This window comes from Polypterus senegalus, chromosome 4 (assembly GCF_016835505.1).
Source record: "Polypterus senegalus isolate Bchr_013 chromosome 4, ASM1683550v1, whole genome shotgun sequence".
In the NCBI taxonomy this organism is placed as follows: Eukaryota; Metazoa; Chordata; class Cladistia; order Polypteriformes; family Polypteridae; genus Polypterus; species Polypterus senegalus.
Window position 1 is genome coordinate 157,093,950 of NC_053157.1, and position 26,315 is coordinate 157,120,264.

At 36.8% G+C, this 26,315-nt stretch overlaps 1 protein-coding gene across 2 annotated transcripts in view; it reads right to left on the reverse strand.

Annotated features, from left to right (window-relative positions):
- Nucleotides 1-26,315, reverse strand: part of fam184b (family with sequence similarity 184 member B) — an 81,721-nt gene that overhangs the window by 15,234 nt on the left and 40,172 nt on the right. For both annotated transcript variants that reach the window (XM_039751547.1, XM_039751546.1), the window contains exons 6-12: nucleotides 24,947-25,057; nucleotides 14,589-14,726; nucleotides 13,792-13,913; nucleotides 13,443-13,578; nucleotides 9,250-9,456; nucleotides 7,008-7,161; nucleotides 1,838-1,968 (exon numbers count right to left, since the gene is read on the reverse strand). In XM_039751547.1, the coding sequence (XP_039607481.1) occupies nucleotides 1,838-1,968; nucleotides 7,008-7,161; nucleotides 9,250-9,456; nucleotides 13,443-13,578; nucleotides 13,792-13,913; nucleotides 14,589-14,726; nucleotides 24,947-25,057 (999 nt within the window). The remainder of the gene's footprint in view (nucleotides 1-1,837; nucleotides 1,969-7,007; nucleotides 7,162-9,249; nucleotides 9,457-13,442; nucleotides 13,579-13,791; nucleotides 13,914-14,588; nucleotides 14,727-24,946; nucleotides 25,058-26,315) is intronic.

Below are 26,315 nucleotides of genomic sequence, written 5' to 3' on the forward strand. Positions count from 1 at the left end.
TTGTTTTCTCACAGTTATGCTCTTTAGTCCATTCCATGGTTTTCATATCCTTATAGAGTGCAGTATTTTCACATAAAAAGACTTTATACTGTATGTGTATACTCTCGAGTCACAAGTTAAGAATGATATCCAGATATTCTTTGGCAATGACCATTTGTGATACTCATAATGGGAAATCAGGTGTTTGGCAGGAGAGCAAAATACACGTTATTACAGCAATATCACCAAGCTGCCTTGTTAACACACAGCAAAAGGGGTTCATGGACTCCTCAGATATCAGCAACAAGTGGAATTCCTCATGTATTTCTTTTTAGTCTTCTAGTATTAAATGTAAAACAGTGGCCTTAGGTCACAACAGTGAAGCCACCACATTTGTTGCCTGCTACACTTAGTCAAAAATACAGTATTATATGCGTAGATAAGCTTATTTTGATATCACTGTTATACTGTGCCCTTATATTGATTGAATACAGTCCATTTGTTACTCTACACTCATTGTCATTTTCCACACACAAAGCTGATACTGGCTGGATGCTTTTAGTTGGTATGCTATACTCAGTACAATTGCAAGTATAACATCTGAGAAACCCAGCAACTAGTGGTCTTAAAATATATTATTTTGATATATTTCACAAACATTACCATACTGACAGATACTTCCATCATTAGCCTTGGCTGGCTGCACCCTAAGTTGGGCCACAGCAGGCTGAATAGTTAATTACAAATGGAAAGGCAGGAATATCTAACTAGGTCACTTAACGTGTATGATTTAAGCTGAAGCTACTACTACCTTTTCTTTTCACTTTATGACTTTTTATTCCATTAATATGTTTAATGATTTCAGTAATTACATATTTTCGTTATGGGCAGAACGGAGTTACATTTTAATGCTGCAGCCTAACACAGGAATTAAATCTCAGCCTGGTCACCATTAATATGGAGTTTGCAATTTCTCCCCATTACTGTGTTAATTTTCCTCCTCGTATATCCGCTTTCATCTCATATTCCACAGACATGCAGGTCAGGTGAACTAGTGGCTCAAAACTGATCTGGTGCGTGAGCAACTCTGCGATGCACTACAAGAAATGGATGTGGGATGTATGGTAACAGCCAAAGCCAGAATATCATAGAGCACAACTCTGCATATGGGACCTACCTAAATACCTACCTACCCGTGCTCTGGGAGAGCAGGGTACTTGAAGAAAAGGTACAAAATCTACAGGCAGCGACCAAACTGGGATTTGAACATAAGTGTAGGACTTTGAAGGTGTGAGATCACAGCACTTACCATTGTGCCACCATGCTGCATCCACCCACACTTTTTTAAACTGTCACCATCTGCATATGTTCTTGCTGACTTGTGCAAGAGATTATTACTATTAATATATTAATATATATTTGTAAGCAATAATTTAAATATTAGCTGTATTATTGTGTCCTTTACTGTTTTGTTTAATTCATCCTCTCTAGTTGCATGGTTAGCACAGTAAGAGTTTTTTTTACAAATAGAGCTTTTTATCACTCAAGCACTAGACCTCTGGAAATCACATATTTTAAGGGAAAAGGGGCATATAATATTGTCCTTGTTTATTATCCTTGATTTTATAGGATCAATATTGTGTTAAAGAATAAATATGGATAAGATAATTATACATCTGCATCTATAATTGTTTGGCCAAATGACAATCTGTTACACATGGGGCTACGAAGTTCTTCAAGAAGACAAAGAAATTATACATTCACAACAATTTATATTATCTATCATCAATCTGGAATATCTCTCTACTAATATATGAATGCACAAGTGAGTTATGGCACAACATCAGGGTATACCAACCTGCTGCTGCGTCTTTTGGTTTCTTAGATTTGCTATCTCCAGCTGGAGGTCTTCAATCTGTTTCATATGTCTCTGGGCCAACTGCCTGCACCATCCTGCATGCTGCTGTGTCAGTTCTGCTTTTTGGTTTTCTGGAGAGATATAATTTATTAATTCATTAAATGAGTAAACAAATCACTTTTAGTATTCAGTTGCTATAGAAGTCAAAGAGAAAACCTTTAATTTCCAAACTGACCTTGTTATAATTATTTAAGGTTTTTTGAAGTATGCTATTTTTAAGATTGCTTAATTTACGTGAAGTAAAATCTTGAACAATACATTCAAACGGTACTCAGACTTTCAATGATATGTTAGATTAAGCAATCAGCTGATCAAAAAATCAAAAGGAGAGTTGTATGCAAAGTAAATCAATGCACTAAACCACAATGTGCTCAAACCAGCCAATTGTGTACACCACTTACAGTATCTGTGTACAACTGCTTTGGTTTCTTTTCTGTTGTTTACAAAACAAAAAAAGAGAACTTAACTAAGGTAATTCATTTGTGACTAGACAAGATTTCAAATATATTAGATTAGTCTGAAACACTGGTGATATCAGACAGGGAGCTACTTCAAATAAAGAAGGACATCACCTGCAAATAAAGATTTTATATTACGGGAATTAAGAATTGTAATGGGCGTTATAAGCTGGAAGTGTCGGACAGCAACTGCAAGTGGTTTAAGAGCCTAGATAAAAAAAGAAATGGCAAAAGAGGGTAAACCTGCCTGCATCCTCTGCTAATGAAGAAACAACGTAAAATATCAGAATTGGTCAGAAGGACTAAGGACAGAGAAAAGCACAAAGTCTTAATCTTACTTAAGAAACCCACAGCAAGTTATGTCAGTTCATATGATCAAATGTCTTCTCTGAGTCAAAGGAAAGGAGAGCAGCCAGGCTCATAAGTAGTCAAGCACAACTAATGATGTACAAGAGTCTGTACTTGTTGTCAGAAGCTAACCGCAAATTGATAAAAACATATTGAGCAGGATGGATTTACATATGGCAAATTCCCTGACAATGGTCAATAGTACTTTTGTACCAATGTTCATAATAGAGAGAGGCCTGTAACTCTGACATATAGCAAAGTTTTTGGTAACTGACTACCATGTTAACATTGAGGCTTATACAAACAGAAGATCTTTTCTTGATTACATGGGTTGGGGTCTATGGGTTTTTGGGGAAATAGTTTCCAAAATGAACAAATTAATTCAGGAGCAGGCCAATGCAACAATAGTTCCCACACTTTTCTTTTTTGAGACAGTCCAAAGCATTATTGAGTTTGGGTGAAGAAAAAGAGCCTTATAAAAGAGAAGTCACTTGCTGTAAGACAGGGAAAGGGAAAGTAACCAAGAAATTATTAATTAATTATTAATTTCAAAGGAATGTAGTGATCTAAAAATTGATTCTTAATTGCAGATATTCTGCTTGCCCTGTGCCCATGTGCCTAATGTATAATAATATGGTGAATGAACTCTGCTCTCTGAACTAAATTAACTATTAAGCTCAATTTTATTATTGTCAGTTTAAAGTTTGTGATGTTTATTGGCCACAAGAGGGAGCACTATTTCCAGGAATTAGAGCTGTATTTTTGAAAGATACAGTAAAGTTTGGAATAAAGATAGTCTATAGGGCCTAAACCAGGCAATCATCTTGTTTCACAGAAAAATGTTTATTATTTAGAAGAGAGGAATTGAACTGAAGCATGGTGTATAAGAAGAGGATGGTACTACTGCAGGTTCTCAACATTTCTGATTGGACAAAGTGGAGGTTTTCAAAATTAATTAGGATCATGAAATAAACAATGAAGATGGTACAGCATGCACAAGTGCTGCTGAGTCTAATGCAAGACCATTACATTTCAAGACATTATATTAAGCACAGCCTCAATCAATATGACACCCAGAAAAGGAAAAAATGATATATAGTGGGATAGTGACTGAGAATACAAATACCCAAGGCTCACTCTACCCAATTTCCCACATATTCTTAAATTAACCAACAACAATTAAAACGCTAGCAGTTCCTCACTGTTAGTAAGTTGTGTAGTTCTTCTAAATACAGGGTGAGCCAAAATGAAGTACCACATTTCTCAAGATCATAATGCGAGGCAGCCGAGTGAGTTGGGGTGAAAGTCCTTTGATAGGTGATCCCTTGTAGTTTTCAGTTGGCAACATTACTTGGTCTGGTGCACACCGTGCTTTCGCTGTTGAAGCTTTCTTCAAAAACAATGAATCCATCATCACTACGCCACGCGTCTTCTGAATGCACTTCAGTATTTCACCTAACGGTGATGTCCCAAATCGGAAAACAATTCTTCACTGGGTGGCTAAATCTAGACAGACGGTTACAACATTGAACAGAAAATCTCCAGGCCGTCCTCAGACTGTATGAACGTCTGTAACCATCCAAGCTACAAGGACATCAATCTTCATCTCGTAGAGGTTCAGCACGCAAACAAGCTTCTGCCTTAGGCATTTCCAACACGTCTTTGAGGAGGACTTTGCATGAGGACCTTAATTTCCATCCTTAGAACATGATGGTAGTTCAGGAACTCACTGAAAGGGACTGGGAGAGCCGTAGAGAGTTGTGCACAAATATTCTGCAAACCGTTCACTGAGATGCTATCATCATGTGCAGCAACAAGTCACATTTCCATTTGAATGGTTGTGTAAATAAGCAAAACTTTTGCTACTGGGCTGAAACCAACCCTTGTGAACTTCATCAGAGACCCCTGCGTGTTACAGTTTGGTGTGTCGTTGCAGAATTTGGCTTTGTAGGCTCTTTCTTTTTTGAGGAGGGGGAAGCAACAGCCATGATCACTTCAGAACGTTACATTGAAATGCTAGAGAACTTTCTGCGGCCCCAACTGGAAGAAGTGGATGTGGTGAATGCCTGATTTCAACAGGATGGAGCAACAGCTCATACCGCGTGGAGATCCATGCAAGTTTTTCGGGAAATGTTTCCAGGGAAGCTGATCTCCCTGCACGGTAATGTTGAGTGGCCTTCACATTTGCCTGATCTTGCTTTTTGTGGGGCTATCTCAAGTCTAAGGTATACACACACTGACCTCAAAACCTTGAAGCCCTCAAGGATGTTATTCCCCTTGAAATGGCAAAACGAGTCATGCAAGTGTTCAGAAATCGCCTTGAAGTGTGTATCAGTAATGATGGCCACCACCTTGAAGACATCATTTTTAAAACACAGTGAAAATAATCTATTTTGTGTAACCTTTCTTGTGTCATAATGAAATTTATTTTATCTTGCAGAATAAACATTTGAAATGTAGAACTTCTTTTTGGCTCACCATGTATTACAAAGAAACCCTTTTCATATGAAAATGTTTAGGAGAAGGATGTACTTGTGGAATGGAGGGTTCCATGCATCCACTTTCTACACCACATTTCCAGTTCAGGATAGTGGGGAGACAGTGCTCAATTTTTAGATTTTAAGGCAAGACCGGAACCAACCCTAAATGCACAGACCTATGCTGAGCACAAGGCCAATTAATAGACACCAATTAACCTAAATTACTCTGTAAACATTCTTAGAATCAACAAAACTACATGAAGACTGTAGTATCTCAAGAGAAAAACAGACAATAACAGGTGGAATGTCCCAAGTTGAAATGGATGGTGCCAATCCCTAGAGCTGTGAGGCAGCTTTGTTAACCACTCTGCCACTGTGATCATATAAATTAGAGGGGACTGGGCAGTCTAATGGTCTGGAATCCCTACAGATTGCATTTTTGCTCCAGCTGTCTGTGGAGTTTTTTTTGTTTTTTCTGTCCACCCTGGCCTTTGGACCTTACTCTTATTCTATGTTAATTAATGTTGACTTATTTTATTTTCTTACTGTGTCTTTTATTTTTCTATTCTTCATTATGTAAAGCACTTTGAGCTACTTTTTGTATGAAAATGTGGTATTTAAATAAATGTTGTTGTTGTTGTTAATTTGGTTATGGTGTGCTGGGGAGGCAGCATAAAGAAGAAGGACGTCTCACGCCTGGACAACCTGGTGAGGATGGCAGGCTCTATTGTAAACATGGAGTTGGACAGTTTAACATCTGTAGCAGAGCGACGGGCATTAAGCAAACTCCTGTCAATCATGAAGAATCCACTGAATCCACTGAACAGTGTCATCTCCAGGCAGAGGAGTAGCTTCAGTGACAGACTTTTGTCACTGTCCTGCTCCACTGACAGACTGAGGAGATCGTTCCTCCCCCACACTATGCGACTCTTCAATTCCACCCGGAGGAGTAACTCAAAGTTATTGTCTGTTTTTACATGCATTTTTATTACTCTTTAATTTAATATTGTTTTTTGTATCAGTATACTGCTGCTGGATTATGTGAATTTTCCCTTGGGATTAATAAAGTATCTATCTATCTATCTATCTATCTATCTATCTATCTATCTATCTATCTATCTATCTATCTATCTATCTATCTAATTACAGGAGCTGGAGAACATGCATACATCCTCATTTATCACTGTGGGGTTTTGTCTGTGAAGCTTTTGGTACACTTGTGGCTTATATTTCCATAAAGCTGCTCAAGTATGCATGTAGTCCTGCATACATGTTCTGCTGCATATTTGGAAGTTTTAATTTGGATGTGCACAAGTCACTGCCACCCTAGCAATTCAAGCTGATTATCACTGGGACGACTCCATACATATATACATATTCCATTGCAGACAGAATGGGTGGATGGCAACAGTTTTGTGGTTTTTACTTTAGTGCTAACGTATCTTTTAATTCCGCCAACCAGAAATGCTACTCATCGGTATATATCAAAATGAAACTGTTCAATATCAGAAGGGACTTTTAATATTCTTCCCGTTTTCAAAATAGATTACAATAATTTGCAATATACAAAAACGGTTTAACCTGCTTGTTCTCTAAATGTTTATTAAAATACTGTATGGAAATTCTGAATAACAACATGAAATGAAGATATTAATATGTATATTTAGTACACTGGTATTTTATTATTATAAATTTTAAGGGTATTATAAAATTATTTACAGCCAATAAAACGGATGCAATAAAAATTGATCATATGTCCTTTCACAAAAATGATAAATGATACTCAAAGCCATGGTTTTTCAAACAAAAATATGTATACATTACCCAGGAGAACATTTTGTTGTTTTTCCATATGCTGTCGTTCAGCTTGAATCTCTGCTTTTGCTCTCTCTTCAGCAGCCTGCAGTGCTGTTTGATAAGACTGAATTTCTGCCAATAGCTTTTCTTCCCTCTCTCTGTATATGTGTTCCATCATCTCCTGCATGAAGTAAAGTATCAGTACTGTACACCAATTATTGAGTACTCTTTATCTGCTTTATCTTTATCAAAAGGTCTACTGCAAAAGTACTATGACCGGCCTTGGTTAAAGATTCAGGTAATTTGTTCCTTAATAAAAACTGTCACTTAAGGGATAATAAAAATGATCAACTGAATAAAAAACAGGTGGATGACCAGTTCTGAAGTGTAGGTGGGATGGCTGCTGACTTGAAATTATTGACATAGCTGGAGAATTAACAAAGGTTCATCATATTCATTCAGCATAAAAGTGATAGAGGCCTCTCACATTCTTAAAAATATTCCAGTTGTTCCTCAGTTGGAGAATTTCATTTTTTAAATTTCTTTTCAATTAACTGTGGTGGGCTGGCGCCCTGCCCGGGGCTTGTTTCCTGCCTTGTGCCGTGTGTTGGCTGGGATTGGCTCCAGCAGACCCCCATGACCCTATAGTTAGGATATAGCGGGTTGGATAATGGATGGATGGATGGCTTTTCAATTAATAAGCTCTGACATAAAAACAATTAGGATATGTACAACGCTGTATGTTTGACTGTTCCATGAAAAACATCTGTCAAACTGCAGCAGGTCTAACACTGGAGTTTGAACCAAGACGGGTTAACTTATAAAACACAACAGCAAAGTTCATGGCCAGGTTGGATTAAAAAAATAATAATCTTTTTTTCAAATCCAAAGTACAGCAGAGTGAGCTAAATCAGTGTTAAGGTGCTGCATGGAAACTGTTTTTTGTTTTTTTTCATACTTTAAATAAAGCATGAAGATTTTTTTTACATGTCCTGTCCGGAGATCAGAGGCATTGTGTACAGGGAGGCTGAGGCTGAATAGGGGAATTCATGCAAAAATATTCTGAAAGTAAAGACTTAATTAATTTTGACACTGAGCCAGGAGAAATTTTAGGACAGAGTTTTTAAACTGGATCCTAGCAGCAACTAAATTCAGTGGAGAGGCAGAAGCTGAAGTGTATTTCGAGCATGACAAATGGCAGAATATGGCAGCTGGCTGCAGTAATTTGGATGAGCCAGAGAGGTCAGACAGAAGCTGCAATTATTCCAGGTAGCAGAAGTCAGCAGATGCCCGATATAAAAAGAACAAGAACCTGAACAACAAGATAAATAGCACTGGGCAGAAAAGGTCGGGATATTGTTTGCAATGTGAAGAAAATAAAAAAAGTCCTGGGTCAGTGTGAAGAGATGTACAGAATATATGAAAGACTGTCACACTTTACAATCACACTGAGGTCCTCAATGATAAGGGTGAGGTGAAAGGGTGGCACTCTCTGGGGCAAAACCAAGAAAATAATTCATGGTGAGAGAATCAGAAAGTAAGTAAGAAAACAAAGAGAGACAGATTCAGAATACCTACAATATATTGTTGCACCGTGTTTTCCCAAAGCCCTTCCTTGACATACACTTCTGGAGAGTTACAGAGGAAATGAGAGAAACTTGAATGGATTAGTCAGACTAGTGCAGTATAGAACCTCTGATTTCTGAATCATAAACGGTATTGCTTATAATGTTCTTAATTAAAAATAACTAGACTAAGAGTTAGACCACTTATTTGTATCATAAATAAAAATTCAAGTCTTGCATATATATTGATTGATATGGCAATATGTTTAAATATTAAAAAAAACATACTTACTATAAGACTGAACTTTAGAAATGTGCTAGAAGCTAAATTGGTAATAATTTGGGCTTCACCATAAAAAGTTTAATAATACCTTATTGATTATATGATATAATAACAAATGTTATATATATATATATATATATATATATATATATATATATATATACTGTATATATATATATATAAAAAGAACATCCAGCACCCACAAGAATGCAATGTCCAATGAACAATGGCAACAAGATGCACAAAGAAAGAGGAACAATAGAACTAACGTATCCAGCGAATACGTATCCTAAATGCACGAACATGATCAAAACAGACTAAACTACCATTGTATCATTGTGCCATTTTTAATAAAAGAGTGTTTCGCTATGCTAGTTATTATTACCAGCTGTGTGACACAACAGTGATATAATTAACTGACCTTAAATGCATGTGCTTTGTTGTTTTCTGTCTGTTTTTGCATTTGCTGATTTAAAGTCTCCAGCTGAGTTTTCAAATTATGGTTCAGTTGGATGCTGTCTTGAAGCTCTTGCTGTAGCAATTCCTTCTCCTTGAAGAGTTTAGATTCCAGCTTTTTCAAAGCCTTGTACAACAGTAGCTGTTTTGAATCCAGCGGTAATCCACCAGGCTTATTTTAAAAGAAAGTATAAGGCCCATTTAACACATGTATACTTTAACAACGGTAACATAATGAGACATACTTATGAAAATATCATAAATGTGCTTGTAAGGTTGATTATAAATAACAAAAATATAGTATCCAGATTGTTATACAAGGTCAACAATTATATATGATTATATGGCCATCATCAGAAAATACAACTGGTTGCACCTGATGTCTAAAAGACAAAAAAGTCTGCAAAATTTATTAAACAATGAAAATTTTAAATAAAGTTAGAAAAAACTTATTCGGGCCTAAACCAAGTTTATGTAATCATAAAATTCACAAAGACTCAACACTTGAACCTTTACATTTGGAACATTATTTGTGAAAATACAATAATAACACAATGGGCATGTCTCTAGAAGGCATGCATGCTCATTTTTGTGGATGCAAAATAAAGCCGATCCCAGAAAATACCCTATTATGGCAAAGGCACTGCTGTATATTTTTACTAATGTGTTACTTATTATACTAAATTAATATTAAATAGTGTATGGTTGGAAAAAGAACCCAGATAAATGATACTTATCTCCCTATACCCACAATCAATCCAAAATTATTCAATTATGAAGAAGCTTAGATTCATTAACTCAAGTATGAACAATTGGCACCCTCATGGGGTAGGAGGACATTCTTATTTAATCATTTGATGTTTCTTGTTTTTTTTTTCTAAAGTACCTCCCCTAATCTTTTTGCTCCTCTTTCGTTAGTATAGAACACAACCTGACAATAAGTGAGAGAAAAGTGAAGTATGAGCACAGCAGCCTTTCCCTAGTGTTTCACAGTTCTAAAAGAAGGCTCCTAGTGAATCAGGCTACAGAATGTGCTCAGCTAGCAGTGGTGTGTCACTATTTCTTGGGATCTGCAGTGAGGTCTGGAGTGGTAGTAACTGTAACCTTACAGACATGCTTCTTTTGACAAACATACATTTTCAAGGAAGCAATGTCAAGTACGAGGAACATACACAAATGCTGATTCTAGGTTGTTTTTAACCATACTTCCAACAAATTTAACTGATTAAAAATTTATATTTTTACCTTAACTAAAAGAGGTGAGTTACTATAACCATTTGAAGTTAAATAAAATACAACTGTTTGTATACATGTTGTGGGTCTGAAAGAGTGCTGTAGGAGCATCATATGAAAACAAAACTATGAAGTGTGATTCTACTAGGGGGTGATCTCCAAGTCGTAGTTCCCTCTGCAAAGAACAACTGGCCGAGAATAGCACTGCTGAAATAGCACACATACAGTCAGTACTGCTGGGGTTTCATTTTTAAAATTGCCTGTGCTCAACTGCATGCCATTTTTACAGTCAGTTCAATCACACACCAAATTGCACCATTGTATGGAGGTATGATACTGTCATTCCTGGGTCCAAATTGTCCCACAACAGACCTCTTAATAAATTCATTTTAATCTACTTAATTTTAGTTATATATCCTGGGGAAAAACAGAACAGTTGTATTTGCCAGATGCAACAGTATGCTATAAAACATAATATATTCTTAAGATTCCAGGTGAGCTAATTATGGTGTTCCTCCCTGCTGGCCGCTGCAGACTTGGTTCTACAATAAAATGAAATAAAATAAAAAGAGGAATAACCTTGGAGGTCAACATCACCCCGAAAGTGGATAGTAGACATCATGTAGTATATGTGTACCAAATTTCAGGTCAATAATTAAAATGGTTTGCGAGCTACAGGTGATTTAATATCCTAGACAGACAAACAGACAGCCGCGACAGCGTACTGTATAACAAGATTCTCGCTACGACCTCACATATGTGCGCAAAATGTTGTACATTCAGTACACAGTAGTTTGTAATAACACACATAGCATAATTATGGCCTAAAAGTATATAAAAGTGAACCCAGCAGCCCTGCAAAGAAAACATATTTTGGCTACTGGTACTGGGATTGCATTCTTTCAATCTTTCCAGATCATGTGACCACAAGTAAGGATGTGGATATAGACTGACTGATAAACTTAAATCTGTGCTGATGGACTTAGATCCCTTTTCACTACTATGGACTGGTACACTGTCTGCAAAACTGCTGTTGCGCCAATTCATTGGTCAGTTTAACAATCACCTCTTCCCTCACAGGAACTTGAACTTCTCTACTTGGGACAAGTGCTCTCCCTTGCAAGTAGAGAGGAAACCAGACTTTTCTGTGAAAGGACCATGGCATGAGATTTCTCAGTTCTAGTTCTCATCCCCAACACATCACACACAAACTGTTCCTGTCTGTATGGGATTTCACAGTCTTAAGAGGCCAAGAGGGCAGAACCTTAGAGATAAACCTTTGTGTGACCAGTGGCTTGCACAGGAGCATTTGAGAAGAAGAGTTATTCCGAATGACTAGGGACTACAGTATATTGCTGTGAAAAAATCAGAATACCCTATCCCTCCCAATTCAGCAACTAGAGAAGCTTTCTAAGTATTTGAATAGAGATTTCACAATCTCTCAGAAAAGCACCAAAAGTACAGTGCATCCGGAAAGTATTCACAGTGCATCACTTTTTCTACATTTTGTTATGTTACAGCCTTATTCCAAAATTGATTTAAATTCATTTTTTTCCTCAGAATTCTACACACAACACCCCATAATGACAACGTGAAAAAAGTTTACTTGAGGTTTTTACAAATTTATTAAAAATTAAAAAAGTGAGAAAGCACATGTACATAAGTATTCACAGCCCTGAAGCCATAGTTATATATCCTGCCATGAAGCTCAAAATTGAGATCAGGTGGATCCTTTTTTCCCTGATCATCCTTGAGATGATTCAGCAGCATAACTGGAGTCCACCTGTGGAAAATTCAGTTGATTGGACATGATTTGGAAATGCACACACCTGTCTATATATATTAATTTCTGAAACTGTTGGAGTTTATTCATTTCTCCACTGCTACCAATATAATATAATAATCTACAATAGGTTAGCTTCAGTTGTTTTATTTGGGGTAAGGACTACATCATTTAAGCTCATTTGTGTTTTCCATTAAATAAAATGAGTTATTAATGTTAATATTTTCATGTTTAGCATGGAGATAATTAGCATACACACATCAGAATTTCAGTAGGTTCTGTACACGACAGTATTACTACTCAGATATGAGTATACATTAAAAGTCGGGCAGAAAACCTAAAACAGCTAAATGGTTTAAAACTAAATTAAGGTATTTTGAGGGAAAAGAGAAAAATAGTATTTAATAAATTAGATCAGAGTTGAGGGTGTGGAATAAATTCCACAAAGAATAACTAGAAGTCAGTTTATGTTTCCTTTAAAAACATTTTCAACAATTAGTTTCTATTCTCTTATCATCTGTTCATATTCCTGTATTATACTTAAAACTCTTTGAAAACATAATGGAATGAGTATTCATTTTTTATATCTCAACTGTCAAAATGGTGTCATAGGAACATATATTATAAAGGGCATCTGTCACTGCTTCCTAAATGTATGCTCCTGATTACACTTTACAGATTACTGGATAACTGGTACCTTTTAGACTGTTTCATTATCTAGTGATCTGTCAGCTGTTCTATATTAAAGCATCCATCAATCCACTAAACAGTTGATAGGTAAAAAATGCACTGTCTATTACATTTTTCGCATAAATACTTGTTCACACAGGTGCTTGAAAAACACTTCACGTGTTAAGAGGTGATTATACATGTGGAGGGGTTAGCATTATCTGAGAGAGTTGAGATTTGCAAGGTGTCCTAATACAATGGTTCAAAGTAAAGATTTACATAAGCGTTGAAACAGTTTCTGCACCAGAAATGCACATGGATGCAAATTAAGTTTTACTACTTCTGTAAAGTTTGTTATACAACAGCATTTGATTCAAATCCAAGAACAGCACAAGCATATCAAACTCTAATAGCGCATTCTATTAGCTGGAACAAATAATAAGTTGGCAGACCTACTGTTGATGATGCTGTACCTGTAAATACATTTCCTCCAACTTTCCTTTGTGCCCCTCACTTATCTCAGCACCTTTATCTTTCTGCAGAAGAAGGCATGCAAGATACTGTTCTTGTGATTCATTTTTCTCTGCACACTCTGCAAAGTTGCTGGACCTTAAAAAGAGTTCAATTTATTTAAAAGATTTTACTCTTTCTATTGTCATTATAATAAACTATATACAAAAGTGAGTGACTTAAGTGATAACTTATAATTTGCTTAGTAACATTTTCTAATAAATTACATAGTTTTGAATTTTAACTGAATGTTAAAATATGAAAATACTCTATACATGTGGCATATGTTTTATTAACTTCATAAAATCATACCTTATTTTTTCTTTGCATTTTGCCTCAGTCAGTACTGAAATACGTTCTTTAATTCTTTCCTTTTCTGCTTCCCAGGCAAGCATCGCTGTTTGATGTTGTCTCTTTCCAAGTGCTAGCTCCTTCTAAATTAACAGACACACAATATTAAAGCTGAACTCTACTTAATATACTTTGCCCAGCTTTTAACAATAAACTAAGCAATTATTGAAGTTTATCTATTTTGTTGTTTCAATGATCACTATTATAAACAAAACAAACAACTCTTCTTTAAAACAAACTTTTGCAGATGATAATATATGTGAAGAGAGCTGCAATAATATTTTCTATGGTAAGATCATTTTAATTTAATTTTAAATATTTTTTATGAAGTTTCTTGATGTTAATAGCATTGAATGTGTATATAACTTATTTTAATGTTTGTTGTTCTACTTGATGGTTAATCCCAACTGCTCAGTACATTTTCCCTTTTTGCAAACTATTGCAAGATGTGCTGCTCTCCTAGGCATGAGAAGACATGTTCACCCAAAGGGCTAATTAACAGTGCCTGGGATTGCAGCTCTACATCTCCCAGCCAGCCCACCTTTTGACCCTGAATATTATTTTTAAAGTAGCCTGTAATTCAAAATTAAGAGTATGTATTCCTGGATAGTCTGTTGAAACTCCCACGTAAATTAGTATGGGTCATTATTCACTATGAAGCATGCTAAATTATTAACCATTTGAGGACATTCTTTCAGGAAACACACTTTAATTTCAAAGACTGTAACTATTTTTTAATAATTTCATAAAAACTTTACTTTTAGATCAAGAATAAGGCAGCGTGCCTGCTCCACTTCTTCTTCCAACTTTCTGTTGGGCTTTACTGCTTGTGTTTCAATCAGGACTGTATCCGGGTTGTTATGTTGTCTCTGTATTGAACTCTCAAGGTGTGAAACCTGTAGAAAAATGACATAAAATCTAAAGAACAATGAAAAATACACAAATCCACATTACAAAGAAATCAAAGATATGTTGTGTTTAACTATGTTTTTTATTCAATCTAATGCTAATTCAATCAATCCATTCCTTTTCTCTTTTTTATTTTAAAGAATGTTGTAAATGTCCTCTGAATTAAATTTTATCTATTGTCAAGTGAAATGATATCTTTTCCCATTGTCTTCGATGTGTGGGTTTGTGTACTTCCAATTGAGCAAAATCCTACCAATAATACAGTATAAGCTATCACAATACATTCTTATTTAACATGGCACCGGAGAGTGGTGACATGCTGTATGTTAGTTGGACATGCAAATAAGAATCTCTCAGTACTCTGTACATGTGACAGTACTACAGCTACCACAATTAGTAGATTGTTCATTAAAAGGTGAAGTCCTGAAGGAGATGTGGTGCAACAATGGTGGTTATTGTGAATCTAAAACTGATAAAGAATGATTTTATTCCCATAAGGTCTGAGCAGAGAATATTCCTAAAATTTGTGATCAGAAAGGTACCTGACAACATTGAATACAAGTAGGGTCTTAACTTAGAAATAGTTTGGATATCCTACATCAGTGGAGATGTGTGTTATGGACTGTTTTAAGTTCAATTAGATTATATTTTCTATAGACTGAGAGTGAATAAATTTCATCTAGTGCTGAAGTCCTTTCACTCTCTAAAAATCTAATAGAAGGGTCTTGCTCCGAGTGCCTCTGTCTCAGGTTTTCTAGAGCTTTTCTTGGGTAGTCTGGAGATACAGCTTATACCTTCATCACAGATAGAAAGTGTAATTTGTACAACAGATAACAATGAAGAAAGGTTAAGAAAGTTCCTCTGGCTTCTTTTAAAAATGTTACTAGCATGTACAGTAATAAACAAAATCCTTTGATTAAAAGTTTTTTTAACCAATTACACAAATATATTGTCAAAACACAAATATTGACATTTTCCAATATTATGCATTTGCCATATATTAATATTGTGTACCTTAGGGATAGTCAAAATATACATTATATATCTTATAATGCAATTGATAGTAACATCTCGTCCTTCAAGCATTAAAATGTACTCCTTCACCTGTACCATATTCTATTTGAATGCTGAAGTATTAATTTTATTTATTTTCTACTTTTCCAGAACAGGTCTTTGGGCAACTGGAACTTATCCCAGCAAGCACAGTGAAAAAAATCCTTGGATGGTGTGCCAGTACAGAGTGAGCACACACACACACACACACATACACACACACACACACACTAATCAGGGCTCAATTTAGCATTGCCAATCAACTTTACCTACATTGTCTTCAGGCTGTGGGAGGAAACCAGAGCACCTAGAACAAACCTATGCAGACACAGGGAAGGCATACAGACTCCACACAGAGATGACGCATGATGTGAACCCTGGCTTCCTTGTTGGCAGCAGCAAAACCACTGCACTACTGTGTTGCCCAAAGATAAAATATAGTATGTGATTCCTAATTAACTGGCAGTAACTAACTGGCATACACAACAAATCATATAGGGCTTCCTCTCAATAACCAAGTGGATATAAGTTCCAGTCCTTCCATAATTTCATTATTACATATATTTTTTGTCCATTAGTAGAACTGAAAGTTAGGTAATGTCATGTTACTCTATGGAGGACAAATCTATTTTTAGCTGTGGCCTCTCATCATTCCAAATGAATAAAGTCACAGCTGCAACCAGGGCTTTAAGAAGAATTTGCTGACATATAGCAGAATTCACTGAAAAAAATTATTTTATCAGATCACATAACGCGAAAGGCACCAACTAACTTAGGTTCGCTTCTTAATGGGGGATCACAAGTAATTTCAAGATCAGTTGCATAAGTTTACCTTTTACCTGTCTCACTGTTCGTACTATGCACAGTGTATTCAACTCTCATTACCTCTAATGGCAGGCTTCTTGATAACTGGAACTGTCTTTTATTTACAGATCTTCATTTCAAGCCAGTTTTACAACCGACAGAATATTACACCCTTGAGTACCCTTAAGGGACCACAGCAGCACAGGGAATGGACAATCCTGAAATCAGCTTGACTAAATAATAATCAGAAAAGGCACTTACTTTTAAGATTTAACTTGTAGAATATACCTGTATTTATTTGCTTGAAACCAATTACAGCAGGTATATAAAGCAACTAGCAAAATACCCGCGCTTCTCAGTGGCGAAGTACTGCCTTAAAATTTTTATTAAGAAGAAAATGAAACCTGTTTAAACAGAGGGAAAATATACCAATAATTATTTGTTAAGGATCTCTTTGTATACCACATTGTGAGTTTGGCCCTCCAGTTGTAATATGACCAAGCTGTGTGCTGACCTTACTCTTGAGCATGCAACGTACAGTTGGCCATGTGAACAGTAATCTTGTTTCAAATCTCACAGCTTGGATTGCTGCTGTCATAATCGGTTTGAGTTTCATGGTTTGTTTCAATTATGACAGTATTTGCAGGGCTTGTGTTGAAGTGACATTCGGCATCTGTTAAGCATTGTAAGCATACAACCGGTTTCATCGATAACTTCACATCCAGCTTTTGGGAGTTTAAACATTCATAAACATCAAAGTGTCCACTACTGAAATCGTCACCTGTGAGTCTAAGATGTTTAAGAGACACTGGCAGTTGTCGAAAGGTGTAAAATATTTGTCCATTTCGGTACACTTGAAAGCGACAACTGAACAATTCAGCGGCAGCCATCAACTCACATGCAGAACCATAGGTGAAGGGCTTAAGCATTTCACTCTTATAGTGCTCCTGTGTAGTATAATTATCTCCTGTACCATCATCAGTCCACACCTTGAACCTGTCCCAGTAATTCAATACATAAGACACAATGTTCCTCCGGATATCAAGAGTGAGCCTGATATGGCCGTGCAATATGTAACACAGAGAATGGAGAAGGTAGGTGCCATCTCCAGGCATGGAAACCACTCGGTAAGTGACAGTTCTTTGATTGATGGTGATCACCTCGATAGACATGTTAATGGGGGTACGGTTGGAATGATAAAGGAAATGGGTACCTGAACAATGTAAAGTAAGTCTAAAATACCTAAACAATAACTATAATCGTAATAAACGAACAATAAAACAGCAGAGAAGCCGTGGATTAAATAAAAAGGCTGTAGTCATCAGCAGGGAGACGTGAATCCCGTGGCGAAGCAAGGAAGGGAATGTAGAGACGGAGCGACGGACTGGCCTTATATAGGCAGGCAGCCAACACTGTGGGAGGCGTTGGGATGGGGGACCCAACGCCGCCTCACACGGTGACCGAGCTGCAGGTTATGGACATATATATATATATATGTACGTAAGTAGGATTCAGTTAGCGTTGGGAACTCGCGTACCAAATTTCTTGAAGATGGGCCCATAAGTAACAAAGACCGTTGAAAAGTTCAATATGGCGGCCGACAGTGGCATCATACCACCGAAATAAGTACGTACATTGATTTCGGTTAGCGCAGGGAAGCCGCCTACCAAATTTCGTGAAGATGGGGCCATAAATAAGAAAGTTCACCATGATGGACGTCGTCGACCATTATGACCATTACGTGTACAATTTCGAAATGAAACCTACTTAACTTTTGTAAGTAAGCTGTAAGGAATGAGCATGCCAAATTTCAGCCTTCTACCTACACGGGAAGTTGGAGAATTAGTGACGTTGGAAAGTTCAATATGGCGGCTAACAGTGGCATCATACCACTGAAATAAGTATGTACATTGGTTTCCGTTAGCGCAGGGAAGCCGTCTACCAAATTTCGTGAAGATGGGGCCATAAATAAGAAAGTTCAACATGGCGGACATTGTTGACCGTTATGCGTAAAATTTCGAAATGAAACCTGCTTAACTTTTGTAACTAAGCTGTAAGGAATGAGCATGCCAAATTTCAGCCTTCTACCTACACGGGAAGTTGGAGAATTAGTGACGTTGGAAAGTTCAATATGGCGTCCGACAGTGGCATCATACCATCGAAATAAGTGCGTACATCGGTTTCGGTTAGCGCAGGGAAGCCGCCTACCAAATTTCGTGAAGATGGGGCCATACTATCACACATACTAGTTCAACATGGCGGATGTTGTCGACCGCTATTGACCGTTATGACTGTTACGTGTAGAAGTTCGAAATGAAACCTGCTTAACTTTTGTAAGTAAGCTGTAAGGAATAAGCCTGCCAAATTTCAGCCTTCTACCTATACGGGAAGTTGGAGAATTAGTGAGTGAGTGAGTGAGTGAGTGAGTGAGTGAGTGAGTGAGTGAAGGGCTTTGCCTTTTATTAGTATAGTTAGTATAGTATAGATACACAGAATCATACACCCTGGGTTCTTTAACTCTCTGTTCTTTAACTCTCTGTTCAGTCCACCAGAAGTTATAGGATGCGGATGATTATTTCACTCCCAGGTATTTTCTTTTCTTGCAGGTTAAGCGTTCTCAAACAAAGCAAAGACACAGCAAGCGAGAAATGGATAACTCTTTGGCATATTTAAAACAGCAGCTGGAGTAGTTTCCAGTACTAGATCTACCTTTTTCTCACCTAAATAGGAAACATACACCAGTACAAGATCATGTTGACATTCACTTCTGCACTTGCTCATAGCACATAAAAATGCTTCTCACATTGGTATCATCAGAAGGCTGAAGTTTAATTTCCTAAGATTCCCATCCCAAATAAGCAAAAATAGAAAATAATAATAATAAAGTCTATAAAGTCCTGCTTCATGTTCCAACTTCCCCAACATCTAGTACACTTCTGCTCATTGACAAGACTTCAACTAAGAAGCAAAAATACCTCTTGCATGAACAACTTAAAACATATATTATACAAACATATAACCATTTTTGGAGAATATTTACTTTAACAATGTTCTTCAACAACTTTTCTAGTTAACGTGAGATGGAGAAAAAGTATAGTTTAACCTCAGAGAGCTTTGCTGAACATAAGGGGAACATTTCATAGTCAAATGTTTAACCTTAACAAATCCAATCTGAGTCAGCAAAATAGCAGAAGGAAGCTCACTCTTTATTCAGTTTGTAAGAACTGTAGCCCAAATCATAACATCAATGGGTGTGTTCCTATGCACACACTAAAACCAGGATAAAGTGAGTAACCTGGTTAAGGCAGAAACCTGCTTTTCTAAAAACCTCTATTTACATGCTTCTGGAGTTCTCCTTTGGGAAACTAATTTAACATCATTAAAAAAAGGGGTTAAATGCCATCATCTGCCTTCATGAATCTATACTAATAAAAGGCAAAGCCCTCACTGACTGACTGACTCACTGACTCACTGACTCATCACTAATTCTCCAACTTGCCGTGTAGGTAGAAGGCTGAAATTTGGCAGGCTCATTCCTTACAGCTTCCTTACAAAAGTTGGGCAGGCTTCATTTCGAAATTCAACGCATAATGGTCATAAATAGAAGCTATTTTTCTCCATTTACTGTAATGGAGTTGAGCTCGAAAGCCGTGGGGGGCGGGGTTTCGTGTGACATCATCACGCCTCCCACGTAATTACACAGTATGTAGAAAACCAGGAAGAGCTCCAAAAAACGCTTAAAAAAACATGCATTATATAATTAAGAAGGCAGCAAAACAATTAGAAGCAAGCGAGTGACATATAAAACCATATTTAGCGGCTCACGTGAACTAACGCAGTGCGCAGACAAAAAGCAACAGTTCCAAAGAGTGCTGAACAAAAAACGAATTACACTGCTACGCTCAAATAGCTAAACCACATGCTGTGGCACAATAGTAGAGGCTTCGCCTCTAGCCCCAAATCTGAGGTTCGACTCCCGAGAGGGGATGCACTGAGTATATACGTACACATTTTTATTCATTTTACCTTTGCATCCCCTTGGTTTGAGACGTATGAAAAAATATGCGGTTAACGCAGAAAGACAGATCACCAATTGAAGCTTTATGAATAATGGATACTTTATTTGCGATCAATGATTGTTTTGGTAAAGCCATACTCAGTGTATTCATTAGATGAACGGTAAAAAAGTAAGAGCGAGGGGAGGGTAACTTATTGAGGCACGCAGGCAAAACCACAATAGCACGGGCTCGATGTACTGTAGTCTTGCGTCAACTCGATCTGAATTGCGATCACATTGAAAAATATATCTTTTCAAGTTCTATTTAGTCCATATGTGTCAAACGCAAGGCCCACGGGCCACATCCGGCCCGCGTGTAATTAAATCCGGCCCGCAAGATCATTTTATATATTATTGTTATTAATGGCCCGGGGATATGAAGCGCTGGTAACACAATAAACTACAGATCCCATAATGCAGCGCTTCAGCTGCCTTGCCGAACACTTACCGCGTTAATCAAGTCTAGCTTATGATGCTGCAAGTTATTGCGAAGCTAGCTCACACAATGCCGAAGAGAAAAGGTGATTCTGAACATAGAGCCTTTAAAAACCGATGGGAGGCTGAGTATATGTTTATTGACATTGCCGGTAAACCGTGTGTCTCATTTGTGGAGCTAATGTGGCTGTAATTACAGAATTTAATCTAAGACGACACTATGAGACAAAACATCAAGATAACCTGAAACACCTGAATGCAATGCACAAGATACAGAAAGCAGAAGAGTTAAAGAAGAATCTGACACTTCAGCAGACGTTTTTACCCGTGCACAATCACAAAGTGATTTCAAGTGAAGCTACTTTTATGGGAGACACAAATGCACCAGTGCAACTTTCCCCACTTTCCCTGTTGCCAAGTAATGTTGAACCAAATTGGCACAACGGTGTTCCCAAATACGCATTTTGTTGATAAACTGAGCGCACTGCGCACTGAGTTCGCGGCGCTTTGGTGACTTTGAAGAACAAAAAGAATTTTTAGTTGTTTCGCAACCCATTTGCTGTCGATGTGGAAACTGCACCTGTGCAGATTCAGATGGAGGTGATTGAGCTGCAGTGTAATGGCACACTGAAGGCAAAGTACGATACTGCACGGCCCGCACAGTTTATTCACTCCATTCCCGCACAAATGCTCCAGCTCCGTCTACATGCGGCTCGAACCTTGTGCATGTTTGGTAGCACATATCTGTGTGAGAAGCTCTTCTCAGTGATGAAGACTAACAAAACAGCACACAGGAGTCGCCTCACTGATGAGCACCTGCAGTCCATCCTGAGAATCTCCACAACACAGAACCTCACACCAAACATAAACGAACTTGTTGCCAAAAAAAGATGCCAGGCTTCCAGCTCTGATAAAATGACATAAGAGCAAAGACAACTGAATGATTTGATTTGTTATTGCTGAAAAGAACAAAATTTATTTATATTTCCAGGGTTTGTTATGCACCATGTTCATATTTGAATTTGTATAATTTTGACAGGATATATTTTTATGGAGAGCAAAATATTATAAGTTATTTAAGGTTTGAGTTGATTTATTCCGGAATAATATTCTGTTGACTAAATAAAAATTCCTTCTATTTAAAATTTAAATAGAACTTGAACAGAAACGTAATAATCATAATATCCACGCAGACTTGCACGTAAGAGCGAGAGTCATCCGTTTTAACAAACAGCGTATTGCACTGATACAAAATGGCCTGCCCATTTAATTATTTAGGAATGGATAAATAAATTAAGATTTTGTACAAATAATGTTTTTCATTTTTCTTCCTTCTGGCACCCCCAGCAACAGTTGCTCGCACCCCAAAGACTGTATATGTGTGTGTATATATATACATATATATATATGTGTGTGTGTGTGTGTATATGTATATATGTAGATATGTATGTATATATATGTTTATATATATATGTGTGCATGTATATATATATGTATTTGTGTGTATGTATATGTATGTGTGTATATGTAGATATGTATATATATATATGTATATATATGTGGATGTATGTGTATATATGTATGTATATATATATATGTATGTATATATGTGTTTGTGTATATATATGTGTATACAGCAACACTCATCACTCACAACAATGACAAAACAATTACATTGACAATCATGTTACGTTTTTTTCAAAATGTTTCCTTTTCTTTATCATTACTTCTTTAACACACTACTTCTCCGCTGCGAAGCGCGGGTATTCTGCTAGTTCTATAATAAACATGAAGCCTGTTATAATTTTGTTGTGTTTTATAGATACAGTATGTCATTTATGCACTGTAACATAAATAACATCAATCCCATTTTTACATCCTGAACCAACAATGAATTGTGGTATGAACACTGGCCATTGTGTCACCTGATTGCACTACTTCAATGTATCTATAGCAAATAGCTAAGTGAAAACTAAACTGACAATTTAATTATATGTTTCTGTTACCGAATATCATGCAAAACACACATTTCTGCATGGCAATATGACTGAGCCCTGCAAAGGACCAGAATACTGGTACATGTGCTTCTTTCCGTACACCTGATAATAATAATGCATATTTACTTACTTCAATAAAATAGGTTTTGTGTTAGGTTTCTTGTTATTTTTAAAAAGTAATCAGACTACGTAATGCACATTACTTGTAATAGGTTACCCATAAAACTGCTTTCGAGATTGTGCTGCCCAGCTTAGCACTGTACATTCAGCTCATTAACATAAATTTAGTGAATTCTAAAATATTAGGACAGATTATTTCAACAATGAGAAAGAATAAATTACATTATGTGTGTAAATGTGGTGAATAAAGTAACATATAAAAGCCTTATGAAATGTGACCTTGCTTCTTAATCCTCAAGCACAAAACTCTAAGTTTCCCTTTTCCCTCAATGTTTTGCATGTATTATCAACTTTTTCTTATTTTTTGTGCTAACATTTTGCTTTGAATTTCACCAAAAAAAATGCAAGCAAGAAAACAGAAAGTGGTTTAACTTGTCTACAGATGACTACAAGAGGAGAGGATCTGCCTAAGTGTGGTTCTATAAGCCATTATGCACAGAGTGAATAAAACATTGTAGAAGTTAAATTTCAGCCCTGGATTGATGTGCTTTATTATCTGCTGAGTTTGTGCTTGACTTTCATATTTTTCTTTTGAGCTTATGCTTAAAGGCTGAAGGTGCTATTTTAATAATCACTATGATAAAAGTTTGAGCTATTAAGAAAGGGCATTAAGAAAAGGCATTTTTAGTGACTTTATAGCAAAAAATATATAGAGCTTAAGAGAAAAGGTAAAAAATTAAGGAATAATCACAGTTCTGTTGTAATGCTTAGGTTAAGTTTCCTGTTGATATACCCAGCTGGAATAAAAAAAGAAAACCCATTGTCTCACAAATCCTGAGAACAGAACAAATGTGCAAAATCTCTTGCTACTAAGTGCACCTGTTAAAAACATTTAAAAGTCACATACTCCTAAGCTGACAGGACTATCAATCAACCTACTGGACCAGGTTAATTGTGGTTGTTTAAGCACCCCTCCTTTATAACACTTACTAACAAGATGCCTCTTGCAAGACTTACACACCTCTGTCATACCCAGAAGTGTGGCCAGAGGAAGCTCATTGGACATCTAGAGTACTTCCGAATGCCATATAAAAAGGGGCCAGTCCCCACCATTTAATGGCCAGAGTTGGGATGAAGAGGACAAAGCCTGAGGAGGAGGAGTGAAGGTGGACTGGTGGCAAGGAAGGGACTGAACTGTGTGTTGTGGTGTTGGTGATTTGTGCACACTTTACTGTAAATAAACCAGGTGTTGTTTCTGAACCTGTGTCCTGCCTGTGTGTGTCCGGGTCTGGCTTCACAATATATATATTGTGGAATATTCGGACCTGGACACAAACAGGCAGACACAGAATGTCTCAAAACACACACATTTTTTGCACAACACACTAACACAATCACCACAATAACATTCTTTCTCTTTCTCTTCTGCAGCCTCCACTCCTCACACGCAAACTCCACCCTCTTCCACCCGATTCCGGCTCCTAAGTGGAGTGAGGCGGCCTCTTTTATACTGCACCAGGTGCTCTCCGATTAGCATCCGGCAGCACGTGAATTCAGCTCCTTCTCTGGCAGCACTTCCAAGCCCGTGCCCATGGCCCCAATGCAACCCAGGGTGGCTGTCCTTTCACGTCCCATAAATAAAGAAGACCAACACTTTCTCCTGCCTGTGTTTATTGCCTATATGGGATACCCAGTGGTCAGTAATCAGTATTTATGTTACACTAAAAACAGGCTGGGTTACCTTGATGAGGGACTCTTTGAGTTGACATGTAAGGTCATCTTTTTCTTTCTCTATCTGCTTCCTTTCTTCCTCCATCTTCTTTTTGAACTCTTCAAATTGGGCTTGAAGGTCCTACAATAAAAACGTACCCAGTCTTATTTTAGAAAATATATATTTTTCTTAATAATGCCTGAAAAAAAGCTTTTAGACATTCACTACACTATTCCATTATTATTGTTTTTGTTTTCTTTTACTTTTTATACAGACAGGAGTGATCAGTGTGGGTCCATGGCTAATGCTTCTGATGTCACCAAATCTGATTTTGTTTAAAAGTAATTCATATGAACAAAACTAATTTATAATCTGTCATATCTCATGTGGTAAGCATGTGAGGGATAGCGAGATCACTTTCATGCTTAAGACTGTTGCCCAGTTTGCTTTCATGCAGTCAACAGCATTTTTAGCAATACTGAATAACTGAATGAAGAAGGGAGTGATGTTTTACTGGAGTATACTTTATCATAGGCATGCATAACTGCTTTGGACGTGGGTCATTTCATTGTTTTGCTGAGAAAATGAGTATGTCTATTCTAACCTTCAACACAACTGAATCCATGATTTTGTTTTATTGCAGGTGGGAATGTATGCTAATTTAGAAAAGGCTGGATTATTGTGCTTTATGTGGGCAACAAAATGTAAGTTGTTCTTACTTATAAAGGAATACCACCAACAATTTTGCTGTGCAATATTTTTTGTTTCTATGCACATCTTAAATTACAATTTAAAATACTTTGATGTAGCATATATTAAGGCCCCTTTTACAGTTAAACATTTAGATATTTCCTTCCTGTCTATTGACTGAGAAGACGATTAGGATGGAAACACTACAATGTACTTCTTTGCTCATAGCCATTTCATAAGACAAGTCTAGATCTTAGAACACCCTGAGAATATTTCATGCTATGAAGTCGTTTCATCCGACCAGCAGTGGACTCCATATGCCTCCAATGGAATGGCAGAAGCCATAAACTTTGGTGGCTTTTCAAGCACAAATTGTATTTGCACAGAGTACCAGAAAACATTTGGTTGCCCTATAAGAATATAAAATTATAGCAATGGAAAGCAAGAGATGGAACAGAAGTGTTAAGTGTTTCATCATCAATCTGCATATCTTCATCTAGGCTAAAGGAGTAAATACTTTGGTAAACACTGGGAAAATCTGAGCAAATATAATTGTTTGTGAGATTTAACTTGAGGTATTATACTTTCTATAGAAGAAAGTAAAAGAAGTAACATTTAATTATGGTTAACGTCTGAAGGAAAGTGCAAGAAAAAACACTACCAAAGTGTTCAAAGTAATATATAGAAACTGTTTTACAAAACTAATTTG